This window comes from Lonchura striata, chromosome 4 (assembly GCF_046129695.1).
Source record: "Lonchura striata isolate bLonStr1 chromosome 4, bLonStr1.mat, whole genome shotgun sequence".
Lineage (NCBI taxonomy): Eukaryota > Metazoa > Chordata > Aves > Passeriformes > Estrildidae > Lonchura > Lonchura striata.
The window spans coordinates 36059749-36073608 of record NC_134606.1 but is presented as its reverse complement, the minus strand read 5'-3'; the positions used below and the strand labels follow the sequence as shown (position 1 = coordinate 36073608).

The window sequence follows — 13860 nt, the reverse complement described above, 5'->3', positions numbered from 1 at the left end:
GGGCTGTACCGAGGAGCCTTGGGGCTGGAGTACCGCGTCCCACTGCACCCGCATCCCAGCTGGCCGCCCGGCCGGGCCGGGGCTTGGAAAGCGTCGCCGTGATTACACCCAAGTGGAGAGCAGGATGGCTCCGAGCCGTCTGATCTGACGTCAACATGTCTCTAGCTCCTCGCTGCAAGATAGAGGGAGCAGAGCCGGGGGAGGGACGGCTCTAATCATTCCCAGATGTCTCTAATAGCAGATATAAAGACTTATATAGTGTCTGAGAATAAATTTGTAATCAATGCTCTAAAATCGCATCATCAAAGCAATGGTATTTCTAGACGAAAACGGGGTTGGGGGGAGGGAAAACTGAGGAAGAGCGAGACACACACCACGCTGGTTTGGAAGGAGGGAGGCACAGGGAACCTCAGAAATCCGCTGCCCGTGCGCATCACTTGGCTTTGCTAAAATTTATGTGAATAAATAATTCAGATAACAACTCTGCTTTAGTCTCTATTGTACGTGACAAGCTGAAACAGCTGAACAGTAATTGGCCAATTAGAAATGGAAAAGATCGTAACGGGCTTCCAAATATTTCATGGCCCGCAGGAAAAAAAAATTCCCAAATTAAAAATGTATAAAACATTGATAAGCCCTTCGTTACAGCAGAGGGGATTATGTCTGTAGGCGTGCAGAATGAGTTTCCTTCCCATTGCTACTTGGGGATTTCTTCTGGGTGTATTTGTAAGTCGCTGGGCTAGTATGTGTGAAAACGGAGGGTTAAGGTTAGGTTTCCAAGAGCAAAAGGAGGGTATTTTGCTTAGAGGTTTTATTATTAACCTTTTTTCCCCACCTCCCTGCCCACCTTTCAAGTTCATGTTGTCTCCATGGCATCGCCTAGTCCTGTTTATATCCCGCGTATGGCCTGGCCCAGCGCTTGTTCTGGGGGTGTCTTTGGCTTGGCCGAGAGGCCCCGTTGCACCTCTTTGACAAAGATATCAAACGAGAAATAATTATTGCAATAGTCTTTTGCGGTAAAGAGGTGCTCCTGGGAACCACGGAGGAGAGGGAAGTATGTGTGAAAAAAAATATCTCCATCACACAACACTAAACAAAACGAAGGAAAAAAAAAAGCCTCACCACATTTTTTTTTTCTCTTTTGCTTGCCGGAGTGCAGGCATGGCATACACATCCGAGAGCAACGAAGTCCCGCATGTTGCAGAGTCCCCCAAAATTCAGTACTGCCAGCGGCTGATAGGCTCGCCGCCAGCAGCGGAGCACAGAACGGTCCCCGCGCTGCGTCCCCGCTTTCCAAAAGCCGGACGAGCTCTAAAAATCCACGCTGCTATCTGCCTCGGGGCCCCCAGGGCACACGCAGCCGCTGGGCAGGTCCTGCCTCCCTGCGAGGGGGCGACCGCGCCGTTTCGGGGCTGCAGCCGGGCCCGCACCCCGGGGAACCGAGGGGCCGCTCCCTGGGAGGGAAGGGGAGGCGAGACGTTGCCCGGGGCAGTTTTGTCACTCTTCCTTTTCAAGGAGAGGAAAAAAAAAAAAAAATCAACATGTTGTGTTCTCTTGAAAGAGAGCAGAGGCTCTCGCTCCCTTAGCCATGAAACGAGGCTACAAGACTAAAATATGGATCCCTGAGTCAATCTGAGGGAACAGGGCTTCAGTGACCGGGCTGCTTTCCACCCTGCCCTCCCTTCTCTCTTCTGCCCTGCACCCACAGAGGAAAGTTGCAGAGTGGGAAAGGTTTCTATCCCTCCTCTTACGTGCCTTTAACCTCAGTAAAAGCTCCCAAAAATATTCTGGCCTCGAGGAATTACCAGACAGATCGACGGGATGCCGATGCCCCCGGGTGCAGGCAGGATGCGGAGCGCAGCTCTCCGCTGTTATCAGGCCTTGGCTCCGCCGGCGGAGAGCTGAGGCCAGGGCACTGACATCCCAATCTACCATCAATTTACCTTCTGCTTCCCCATTTAGCTTTTAACGTCAAAACCTACATTTTTGTCGGCTCCGGTCTGTCTAGGGCTCCTGTGATTTAGCTGCGGGAATGGCTGCTCCTGAGAAAATAGCAACAATCCTCGTTAGTGAACAATTAAAAGAGATCCTCCTTAGCGGATTCAAAGGGGCTCCCGGTTCTGATGAACTGACGTTACAAAACAGGGAGATTATTAATGTGGAAATACTACACAGGCGATTCGGAGATCGGATATCGGAGCCGCCCGCCGGCCCTACCGCGCATCCCTCGGGGGAGTTGCAACCCGGTGACTCGGTCGAGGGAAGACACAGTATCTGCAGAGCGGCTGCCCATGATGTGCCCCACCGCAGCATTCGCAGCCACCCCTCATCCCTTTTATTTCACCCTGTGCCGCTACAGAAACAAACAAACAAACAACCCAACAAAAACAAACAAACAAACAAACAAACAAAACCCACCAAAACCCAAAAATTCTTTGAGCAAGGAGAAGCTCCAGTTCATCAGCTGGGCAATTAATAGGCAAGGAAAAGCAAACAAGGGGGCAGATTCTTCTCCCCAAGTGTTATAAACAGAGGCAAGTGTCTGTAAACACACACCCACGCCGGATAGCACAGCCGGGCTGCCTGACCCGACGGGAGGGAGGGCACATCACTTTTGTCTGGTTGTTGTAACCCCGCAACCTCCCCACTGTCAGCAGGGGCGGCGAAACGACGCTGGGGCTCCCTTATCTTTTTATGGGCAATTGCACATCTACCTACGCTTACTGCTGGGTCTCATTGGGGACCACTTCCTTAGGCGCGGTGGCACGGGAAGGCCGGCAGGCATGCAGCCCTGGACCTGGAGAGAGACCCAGCTTGGTTTAAGTAGAGATGATTTACATAAAAGTTTAAAATACGAGCCCTAATTTTATTATGAAAAAGGTGAAAAACCTTGCTCTTAATCCGGATTGGACAAAAAAATACCTAGGCCAGCCTCCTTCCGTGAAAAACCTTTCATTCTTTCCTTGCATGCCTACGATACAGAAGGATGCCATGCATTTCCCAGTATTAAACCCTCGCCCCCGTACTGGGGAGCAGAAAAGTCACGAGACTGGCACCGGGATCCTTGTAAAGGAGTCGATAGACGGGGCGAAATATTTAAGGGAAGAGAGATCGTGTTGATGAAGCAATGAATGTACTAAAGACAGCCAGAGAATGGGCTGCTACAGTTTACAGCTGGATATAAAAGTTAAAAATAATTATACTCGCTGTGGCGTACTGGAAACGTGTAACCCAGGAGAGTTTTAGGAACCACAAAGTTAATATTAAGTTCATCGTAGCTCATTGTAAATCTTACATATTCCCTACAGCACACCCTCCCCACCTCCCCCCTAGACCCCCGCAAATCCCTTGCCTTGTTCGCTCTTTCTTCTTGACGTAAAATTACCTGCTACATAATCACTCCGAGCAAAGCTCGCCAGCCTCCCTCGTCTGCCTCCGGCCCCTCTCCGGGAAGCCGCCCCCGCTGCGGGCCCGCGCCTGGCACGGCCGCCGCCCGGGCTCCGGCGGCACGAAAACCGCGCATCTCTGCTACTCCTGACCCGCCGGGGTTTGCACCCGTGTCCACTTCCCGTTCGCAGTAGGTCTCCTGCTTGGAGAACACCACCACAAGGAATTCCTATTCAGATGAACTGCCGGTTTCTGTTCAACACTCACGGGGCTGAGAGATCCCTCCCTCTACCCCTCCTTTCATTCAGTCAGTTGTTTAAGAATAAAATTAGGAGCCATCTTTATAATTTAGTTTACTTCCGAATATTTTAAATATTATGAAAAAAAAAAGCCATAAACAACGCTGTTATTCAAAACATTTTGAGGTATAAAACATAAAAAGATTTGGATTTTCTTTTTTTTTTCTTTTTCTTTTTTTTTTCTTTTGTTTTGTAAAAAACACACACAGTGGTTTATTGAGTACTTACAACGTTTACACCTTCAATATTAATTAGATTCCACTTTTTCCCTTACGGACGGAAGTGCACATAACCAATAACTGTTGAAAACATCTTCAAATACTGAACGACCACAACAAAATTACAACACTAAATACCGAGTCAATCGAAACATTGGTGCAACTGCTTCTGTTGAAATATAGCTTTATAATCCCATGAATATTTATATCCAAAAGGCCAAGTATTAAAGATACACTTCACATACACACTAATGCCAGGGAGGGATTTTTTTTTTCCTTTTCTATGATTCTGTTTTCCCCACGTGTGTTATACAGAGCAAATAACATTCACGAAACATTTAGAGACATTACCCCTTACAAGCTGGAGTTTTCCTCTTCATATATGGAATGCTTTTTCCCTCTCCTTCAAATATCCACATTTTGGGGGGTTGGGGGGAGAAATTGCACATAAATAAACTGGATTATTCCAAATACAAAGAGTCCTCAGAGGAGAGCTCACTACCGAGACTAAGAGGACGGCTCCTCCAGTCCTGCCGTGCTCACTGCTTGAGCTCCAAAGCCCAGACATGCTGCGGCCAGCCAGTCCTCCCTTTGGTTTTCTTATCGTTGCTGCTAACTGTGCTTTTCAAGATTTCGTTCTGGGGAGACAGGATGCGAGGGGAGAGAGAGAAACAGAAGGGGGAGAGGAGAGAAAAAAAGGTTAGATATATTCCTCCCCTTTCTAGGTCGCATCTGCTCTGCTTCGAGATCGAAAATTACGAGGAGACCCGAGCTCGCCGAGGCCTACGGGCTTCAAGAGCCGTAACGGGGATCTCGCCGCGGGCGAAGCCGCCGCCCGTGGGAGCGGCGGAGGCCTATTCCCGCTCCGTGCCACCCCGCTGCTCTGCCGCAGCCGGAGCGCAGGGCTGGAGCCTGAGAAGCGCCAGCCATCTAGGGGGATTACGATAAGGCCCCCCCTAAACCATTCCCTCCCTGAGTGCGGGGAGATGCTGGGCACCAGCACGTACCGGGGCAAAACACCGGACTTGCGGCCAGTAACATATGCGGGAATCAACCGCACGGGAGCACGCCATGGGGCCTACACGAAATTGGGCTTGCGCTGCCTGGCCTGAACCGACTGTCCCGTTAAAAATCAAAAAAAGATGAAGCGCCGAGTGCAGAGGCAGGAAAGCCCCTCGCTTCGAACTTCGTACTTGCCGAAGGCTTAAATCTGGGTTGGGCTTAGCAGGTAATCATGCCTCCGCATTTTCATTTAAGACAGCAGAGGCTTGCCTCCTGCGAGATCACGGTTTGGGATATGGGACAAGAAGCAGCCCGGGAATAACCTCCCCGTGGGGCCCTGATGTGGCAGCCTTTCCCCCGCGGCTGCTCTCAGCCTCCGGGTCGGATCCGGACGCCGACGGCCGCTCGCGGCTGCGCACGGTCTCGCTTTTGGCCCGCAGCTACAGCCAGGGACCGGTGGGACCGAGGTGTTCCCCACGGGCATTCCCCGGCGACTCTGCCCAGCGAGGAGCCGGGTACGCTCGGATGGGGCGCCGGAGGGCGACCGAGCAGCCTCCCCTCCGCTGCTCCCCCGCCCCGTCCCGCCCCGTCCCGTTCCGAAGCACTGACCAGCTCTTTCTTCCTCTTCTCTTCCTTCACGTCTGTCTTCTTGATCTCTGCCTTGAAAGCCTCCGCCTCCCCGTTCTGGTCGTCCTTCGCCAGCAGGTCCATGAGGTAGGCGATGTAGCTGGTGGCCAGACGGAGGGTTTTGATCTTGGAGAGCTTGGTGTCTGCGGGCACGTTCGGGATGCACTCCCTCAGCTCCGCGAAGGCGCTGTTGATGCTCTGAGTCCTGCGCCGCTCCTTGCGGTTCGCCGTGCCCCTGCGTTTCACCGGCCGGGGCCCCCCGAGCCCGGGCGGGCCGTTCCCGGGCGGCACCCCCCCGTAATGGGAGTGGTCCATGCCCGGCGCCCCGTTGGCGTACTCAGGGCTGTAGGACAGAGCCATGCTGTAGTCGGGGGGAGACATCTCCGGGTGGCTGCTGATGAGCCAGCCGTGGAAGTAGGGGTTCTCCTCGTGGCCACAGCGGGTGGCGGCGGCGGCAGCGGCAGCGGCGGCGGCAGCGAAAGGGTAGCCCTCATGGTGCACCACCGGGTGGTGGGGGAAGCCGCCCACTAGACTCATCCCCGCTCCCTAGAGCACCCCACCCCGCCCCCCCCGGGCCCCAAAACAAAGGTTTCCCCTCCCCGCCCGCCCCCCACCCCCGTCGCAGCGGCGGGAGATGCTGCCCGCCGCTCACCCCTCAGCACTGCCCCGCTGCCCGCTGCCTCTCCATAGGACGCTGCTGCAGAGTTCCCGCGGGTGCCCGAGCGATCCCCCCTCCCCGGGCGCCGCCGCCGCCGCTCATGCGTTGTGCCTCCTCCTCCTCCTCCTCCTCCTCCTCGCCCCGGGCCGGGTCTTCGAGGAAGCGCGCACAGAAAAAAAAAAAAAAAAAACACCAAAAATCTATGGAGAGATGTCGACCAAAACAAAATGGCTTGGCTTCCCAGCTTGGGATCTTCCTCGCCTCTTGCTTCTCTCCGCTCTCGCCAAGTCCGCCGCGGCCCGGCCGGGTGGTACTTACACGCGGCCCCCCTCCATGCGCCCCCGGCTCGGGGCGGGCGGGCGGGCGGCGCTGGCTCTGCCCTGCGCGGCGGCGGGGCCGTCAGTGCTGGGCGGGCGCTCGCATCTCTGCCCGCCGCGCCGCGCGGCTCAGCGCCCCGGCGCTCCTCTGCGGCATCCGCGCCGCTCGGCCGGGCGCGGCGGCGGCGGGCGGCGGCGGGGCTCGGCGCGGCGCGGGGCACTGGCAGGGCTCCCCGGCCCGATCTCCATGTACAGCTACATGTTTAGGGCCGCTCGGGTTAATATATGTCGTCAGAAGCGGCGACCGCCAATGGCCGGGGCGGGGGCGGAGCCCGCCGCCCTCCGCAATAAAACTTTTTGATGTTCGCTCTGCTAATTGCCGAGCTCCTCTTTTAGGATTGGCTGCCCCTCCGCATCCCTAATGTAATTAAAACAAGGGGGGAAAAATTATCATGGAGGCAGAGGTTAATGCAAGTGTTTAGCAGATGCCTTACAGTAAAATCTGCATTAAAAAAAAAAAATCCAAACAACAAAAAAACCCCCAACTAACTCGTTAAAACTTAAATATCGGATAATCTCAAACCAGGTACAGTATAGATCCAAGAAGTTTCTTGGCAAAAGTCGATGTGAGAGCTTGATAGGCTCTGAGGTTGCTTTGGCAAAAGTGCTTTGTGCCGGTCCGGTAGAGGAACAAATAAAACCGGCTTCGGAGGGCACTTCATCGATGCCCGATTGCGACAGGCATGTCCCAGCAGGGCTCCGGCTTATACTCGTATTGCTGGTTAATACACACCACGAGATCACTAGTTTCCGTGGGGAGGGAGGCGAAGCTGCTCTGCCTTGCCTGTCACCCGGCTTGCGACCCGGGCTGGCTCGGGCTGCGCGCCGCCTGGCTGACCGAGGCAGAGGAGCGCGCGGGGCTTGGGCGGGGATGGTTTTGAAAGAATTGTTTTGAGATATCAATAATAAGTCCGACTTTAACTGATTCTTTTCCAGCTTACTGCCTGCGCCTATGCACCTCCACCAGCCTTCACTCAAGTGACTCACGGTTTCATGCTTTTTGAACCGGTATAATCGGTAAGTAACCGAATATTTTTTACAGCATGTTCCGAGCTAATTTTCTAGCTTTTACTAACAAATATATAAATATTTCTCAGCATTCCTGCTTCTGCACTAAAAAGGACCAGCATCTGCAGAAAGTAGGTTTAGTTATCGAAAGGGAGTAGTTAAATGTTTGCTTAACAGCCAGGCCAAGGAGGAAATCTCCCGTAGCTATTTAGGTGCTTTGCTTTAGTAAGCTTGAATATATTAAAAAAGAGAAATTAATCTCAAACTGTAACTCATTGATAACTGGGAGGCGAGGTGCATTTGTTGTCATCCTCAAATGGAACCGAGCATTACTAAATAGATGCGAAATACAAAATACCCACCCTTATTTGTTCTGGCTGACGCCTAGGCTGATTCGGCGTATATTGTAATGCAGTTCTGCAATATAGGCAGTGTGGAAAACTGTGTCAACAGGAACTGAGAGGTCATAAATTAAAGAAAGAGAAAGACAGAGATGGAGGAGTCTGCGAAAGAAGGCAGCAAGAACTGTGGTCCAATTTCTGCAGTAGCTTAATGCGCTCTCTGGCTCCTCTGCAGAGGCTGTGGGGGTACCTCGGGGGAAGCACTGGGTGGTGGGAAGAGGGCGAAAATCATCTCGATGGGCATCGAGACGGGAGAGGAGGCAGGCTGAGCTCGGGCGGTCCCGGCGTGGATAGGGCTGCCGATGGTTCACGGCGGCTTGTTGGCAGCCGGGGGCTTTGCAAGTGGCTCTGCCGGCTCCCGGCGAGGAATGCCCTGCAGGCAGTGGACGGTCTCCACGGATGAGGCCGTCCGCCAAGGAGCAGCCTGCCGCGGTACGCGGGAGCTGGCTTCGTCGGGGAAATGCTAAAGGCGGGGAAGAGTGCCGGCCCCGCGGTTCGGCAGGACGGGGAGCGCAGAGTCGGACCTGGAGAGGAGACGTGCACGGAGCACAGACATGCAGGCGTAGGTTTTTATAAGCATATACACATATGGGTGAGCATCTGGGTGTAAACTGAGTACGAAAGTGAAAAACTAGTCCAGATGTAGAATTGATGTATATTACACGTATATTTTATACGTGCACACACTTGCTTGTAGCCAGCTGATGGATATCTGTATCTATATACGTACAAGCACACGTGTATATATTGTGTTAGACCAAGGACAGAATGTGTCTGCAGTGTGGATTTTTAAATGTAAGGAAGGCCGTGGGCAGACCGTGCAGGCAGAGCCCTGGAGCGGCCAGGCAGGGTGCCCCCGCCGCTCGGGATGATATGTCTGCAGGGCGCAGCCTGGAAATCCACCCAGTTTCTTCCGCGGTTCTCCAGCTTTGTTTCGCTGCGATGTATTCTTGATGGGAAGAAGTGGACATTGTCAAGGCCGGAAAATTATTTTGGCTTGCAAACAGATGTGTGTTTCTTTACACTTTCCCTGTTTGTGTACGAGCTTTCCGATACACTGCAGGTTAGACTGCAACTGTGACAGTCTCTGTGACAAGACACTATGGCCGCTCTGATAACATCTCCAATGATGAAGGAAACTGAATACATGAGACAGAGAAAAAGTAATAAAATGTACAGGAGATATCGATCAGAACACCAGTCTCCAAAGCTAGCATCGTGATTGCTTAATTAACTTTGGAGAAAGAGGATCTCTAGATAAAGCAACCAGAAGAATCTTACATATATATATATATATATGTATATATATATATATATATATATATATATATATATATATATATATATATATATATATATATATATATATATATATTTCCCTCTTATCCCAGCAGTTATTTATGAGTTTTATAAAGCGAGTTTTAGAGCAAATGCAACTCTCTTGTCCTCCCTCAGCTTTTAAATGCTCAGGATTTCCCATCATGGGTTGTAGTCTTTTCTGTTTGATCCACACGTTGAAAAATGCTGCAGCTCAAAGTACCTTTCCAAATATTATGCTCAAAGTCCGCTAAAAGCACCATCATTTTACCAATCTTACACGTAATTATTTTATTAGAATTTTTTGTTGTGCACAAATCATATGGTTAAAAAAAACCAATAAGAAAACCAAACAGAAAAGAAAAAGAAGCCCTAATCTTATGTCACTTTATTCCCCTGCCAAAATAGTTGCATGTTAGGCGGCGATTTATTTGGATTCTGCTGCCAAACAGGACTCTCTTAGCTTGCCATAATAAAGAAATTTTGGTGAAGACTGTGCCGAGGCTGGTATTCTCTTCCTCCATCCGTTTTTAAAATTTTTTAAAATCTTATTTTATTTTATTTTTTCGGGAGTCGGTGTGTGTGGGCGCTGTATCGTTAGGTTGTGCCCTGCGGTTCTTGCCTCTCCAGCCCTGCAACTCTCCGCGCGGCCGAGCGAGAGGAAGGGGCTGCCCTTGCCCCCCGGTGGGTGCCCGGCGCGCCCGGGGAGCGGGGGCCGGAGCCGCGGCGGGGGGCGGCGGGCCGGGCGCCCGCTCCGCGCCGCCGGGGCCACCCGCTGCCCTGCCCGGCGCTCCGTCGCCGCCGGGCCGCTTATCGCCAGGTCACTTCTCTCCTCCGGGCCAAGACCAGGGTGGGAGTCTGGATAACAGAACAATAGAGCTGTGCTCCCCCCTTCTCCCCCCCGGGCTTGTGTGAATTAAGCTAAATTGCAAATTAAGCTAATTTTTCCGAATCAGTCGGGGAAAACCGTATGGAAACAGGGAAGAGATGCCGACGCTGGGTGGTCGGAAACCCACATCTGCTGGGGACTCCCGGGCTGGCTGACCTGAGAACACTGCACTGGGCCAGGCCCTGTGAGGAGCAGGCCAGGGGCAGAGAGGCGCCTCACCGGTGCCTGGGCAGCGAGCCCGCTCATTTGTTTCTTGACCGCACCTTCCTTTTGAGGAGCGTCCGAAACCGGGGGGACGATTATGGGGACGGGGCAGCGGCGGGAGCCGCAGTCACCACTGAGGTGCCCGGTACCGACACCAGACGTACCCCGCTCCGTGCAGCAGCACCAAGATCTCCCTCTATAATTTTCATTAAAGCCTAGAAATAATCAGACACACGAAAACACCCCAAGGACACCCCGTACTTTGCTTTTGAGGCGCTACCGGGGCCGTGCAGCGCCTTCGGCATCTCTCCTTCCTGCAGCTCCCTAAGTACCGGGGTGCCGATTCTCTCTCCTTTCCCCCGGCTGCCCACCACATCGCTCAACCGCCCGATGCACGGCTTGAAAAGCCGAGACGGGTTTGAATTTATAGAGTGCATGATGTCATTGACCCGGGACCAAACGTATCAGAAAGGGGTATCATGCTCGGATGGATTTGAGGATGCTGGAGCATCCCGTGTCCCAGGGATGCGATGCATCCTATATTTGGGGCGTTGCTTAGGAATTCATCAAAGAGCATAAACACGCAAGAAAAAGGATTTTTGAAAAGAGGCATGGAGAAATATGATTTGGAGGTCAGTGCGGGTTAATGAAAAGGACTTGTGCCTAATGGGCCTGGCTTGCACCCTCTCTTGTGCTCACACAACCTGTATTTCAACGCCCAGGGCAGAGGGCGGATCGGGCCCAGAAGGCCCGAATTAATCGCTGCCCTTGGAGGTGAAGGAACCCTGGTTTACGTTACTATTATCGGTAATGAACACCCACATATTTCAGGCATGATAATCTCGCAGCCGTTGTGTATTAAAAAAAAAAAAAAATAGATCAGGGATGAGAAAAACCCAAGCCACCAAGACACTGACCATTTCGTAAGTCGCAATGATTGGCAGTAAGCGCGGGACCCTACGCGTTTTAGCGCTGCATGTGCAAGCAATTATTCGAGGATTGCTTATATTTGTGACTGAGCATCCAGAGTTGCATTTAGACCCTGGACAGGAATCAGGGAAAGAAAAGAAAAACATAACGAGTTCCAACCAAGAGCCCTTCTTTGTCAGAAGAATAGTAATAAAGACCTTACAAAATTCTGCAGTGAGCGCAGTCTGTCTCTATTTATTGTAATTGTTATGTGCATCTCCTATACATGCATGCATGTATAAACACGAACATGCATACAGATAAACACGCTATTTTCCCAGTTAATATTTGTTTGTATTCCCGGGAAAGAACATCTTAAGAGTTTGACTCTGATGAAATTGCTGGCGAATGCAATTGCCTTCATTAACGAATATTTTGTCGTCCAGCATCTGAAGTTCAGACGGTGGAGGAAGAAGAAGGCTAGGCTGGCATCGTTTTGTGTTTAGGTTAACAAAAATCAACACTTCTATTGGCATCGTTTTGTGGTTAGGTTAACAAAAATCAACATTCTATTGTCATTCTTCATGGAAAGCCTCCATTTAACGAGGCTGGGGTTTAAGAAGCCTTCATAGATCAAAGGTAACCTCGCTTGGCTTAAGAGAAAAATCCCTCTGGAGCAGTGAAAATTAGCTGCAATTTGGCCCTAACTACACGCCCCAAAATGTCGGTGTCGTCCTGTCGGTGTCCCTCGCGCCGTATACCTGCTGCACTGCACCCCGCTCCCGCTTCCCGGGATCGGCTGCAGCACACGGGCTCGGCCGAAAATTCAGCAGCCGAGTCCTACAAATGTCGGCTGCACACTTGTTGCAAGCATCAGCCCGTACCGCAATTCCTATACGCGTATCCCGGTGTAATTGATCTGGCTGAGTGAGGTCTTTTTGGTAATTTGGATACACCAAGTCTCCAGTTAATGACATATAATCAGCCTTTAGGTCACTTGGTCATTCTCTTATTACAAACCCCTCCTGCTCTCTCTGATCTCCTTTCAAACTAAATTTCACACAAACAAATAAAGCAAGACAGGGACAAGTCCTTAAAATGCAAGAGTGAAATATTGGAGAATTGCTCTTGGGGAACTATAAACATTTTTTAAAAGAAAAAAGCGAGAAGATAGGACAGAACATCTTATCGAGAAAGAGAGCATTGTGTACAAAACACGGAGGGAAAACCGGTCTGGCTTGTGTTAAAACTGACATAAAATTAAAATAAAATAATTACAAACAGAAATGCTATAATGTAAACAGAATACAGGAGATTTTACTAGAAACGCACGGCCGCATACCGTAATTTGTTCATTCAGATGATGCGATGATATAACCTATTTGTGGATACACAAAATGTTTATTTGCTGAACTTTAGATGGAAAAACAACTTTCTTTATTCTTCTTTTCAGGAAAGTTAAGAAGCCGGAAAACTGAGAAGTGAATGTCATGTACCTCCCCAGACCTGGAGGGAAACGGAGCTTCGGCCAAAAGGAGTGGGTGTAAATGCGACAACAAAAATAAATACTTTATATCACCCTGCAGAACTTATTTTACTAAGTCAACACTTTGTTTTTCTGCAGTTCACCTTTTCTTTCCCCTAGGGAGAGACAATGCTCACTTGTTATTAATTATTCCTTAAAAGCTTATTTTTATCCCCGTCCAGGTGTGTGTATACATACATACACACACACATATATATACATACATACACACATATATATATATATAATCAACAGGCTGAGGTTCAGATGTGAGCAAAGGCTGGTGCGGTGACCGGGAAGAGGGGCGATCAGATGCTGTAGGTAAGAACCCAGGGCTCTACAGGCTGCAACTCATTGCAAAGCCAAGCCCCGTTGTTCGGACCTAAAGTTGACTTATAAAATCTAGAACGAGGAGATATCAATGTCGTTCAAGTGTTAGCACTTTGAGAAGGCAGCCTGCAGAAGAGGACTGCGATCCACATTCCCTCACAGGCATTAGCGCCTTTCAAAATATCGAAATTTTTACCGGCGGTCTCATTCGTGTGTAATACGGGGTTCAGCCAGGCGCTAATGAGCACGAAGCGTGCGCGAGGTTGCGAGAATGAGTGTCGGGGCAGGCTCACACAGCGACAGAAATGGGAGCGATGGATCGAAAGAAAGGAGTGTCACAAGTCCCTGCGCGTTGGTGTGGCACATCTCGTTATTAGTTCAATACGTTCCCTGCCTTTTCGGGATTTCTAAAGGCCGGTTTGATTTTTTTCCTCCCGAGCTCGCCTTTGGGGTACTGTGTTGAAGCATCAGCCCGTAGCCGCACGGTTATAGACCCACTACATCAAAGGGCGGTGGGGGTCAGGGCCCCGACGCTGCTGTCCTCTCGGGGCGCACGCTCGGGGACACGGGCCGCCCCTCCGGGAGCCGCCGGGGACGCTCAGCCCTGCCCCGGCACTGCCCGGGCGGGGCCGCCGGCACCCCTCCCGCCGGTGCTGGAAATGCAGAGGCCGAGGGGAGGCGGCGGGCTGGCCCCCTGCCCACCGCACCT

General features: G+C 51.4%; 1 protein-coding gene and 1 long non-coding RNA gene across 2 annotated transcripts; one reads left to right on the top strand and one right to left on the bottom strand.

The window, feature by feature from the left end:
- Window positions 1–3715: 3715 nt before the first annotated feature.
- On the bottom strand, window positions 3716–6074 carry HAND2 (heart and neural crest derivatives expressed 2). The gene is made up of 2 exons (XM_021524735.1): window positions 5516–6074; window positions 3716–4542 (listed from the first exon to the last, which is right to left on the bottom strand). Exons 1-2 carry the CDS (start codon window positions 6068–6070, stop codon window positions 4444–4446), a joined length of 654 nt encoding a protein of 217 aa, XP_021380410.1. The 5' UTR covers window positions 6071–6074; the 3' UTR covers window positions 3716–4443.
- An 835-nt stretch (window positions 6075–6909) lies between these two features.
- Window positions 6910–12859, top strand: LOC110485076 (uncharacterized). Its single transcript, XR_002467861.3, has 3 exons — window positions 6910–7094; window positions 7505–7585; window positions 12750–12859. It is a non-coding gene; the product is annotated as an uncharacterized LOC110485076 (long non-coding RNA).
- The last annotated feature ends 1001 nt before the right edge of the window (window positions 12860–13860 follow it).

What these genes read in the sequence shown, in the direction of transcription:
- HAND2 (XM_021524735.1), bottom strand. Translation starts at nt 6,070, where the DNA reads ATGAGTCTAGTGGGCGGCTTCCCCCACCACCCGGTGGTGCACCATGAG. An exon ending in AGAAGAGGAAGAAAGAGCTG is followed by an intron (nt 4,543 to 5,515) that starts GTCAGTGCTTCG and finishes CTGTCTCCCCAG; the next exon opens with AACGAAATCTTGAAAAGCAC.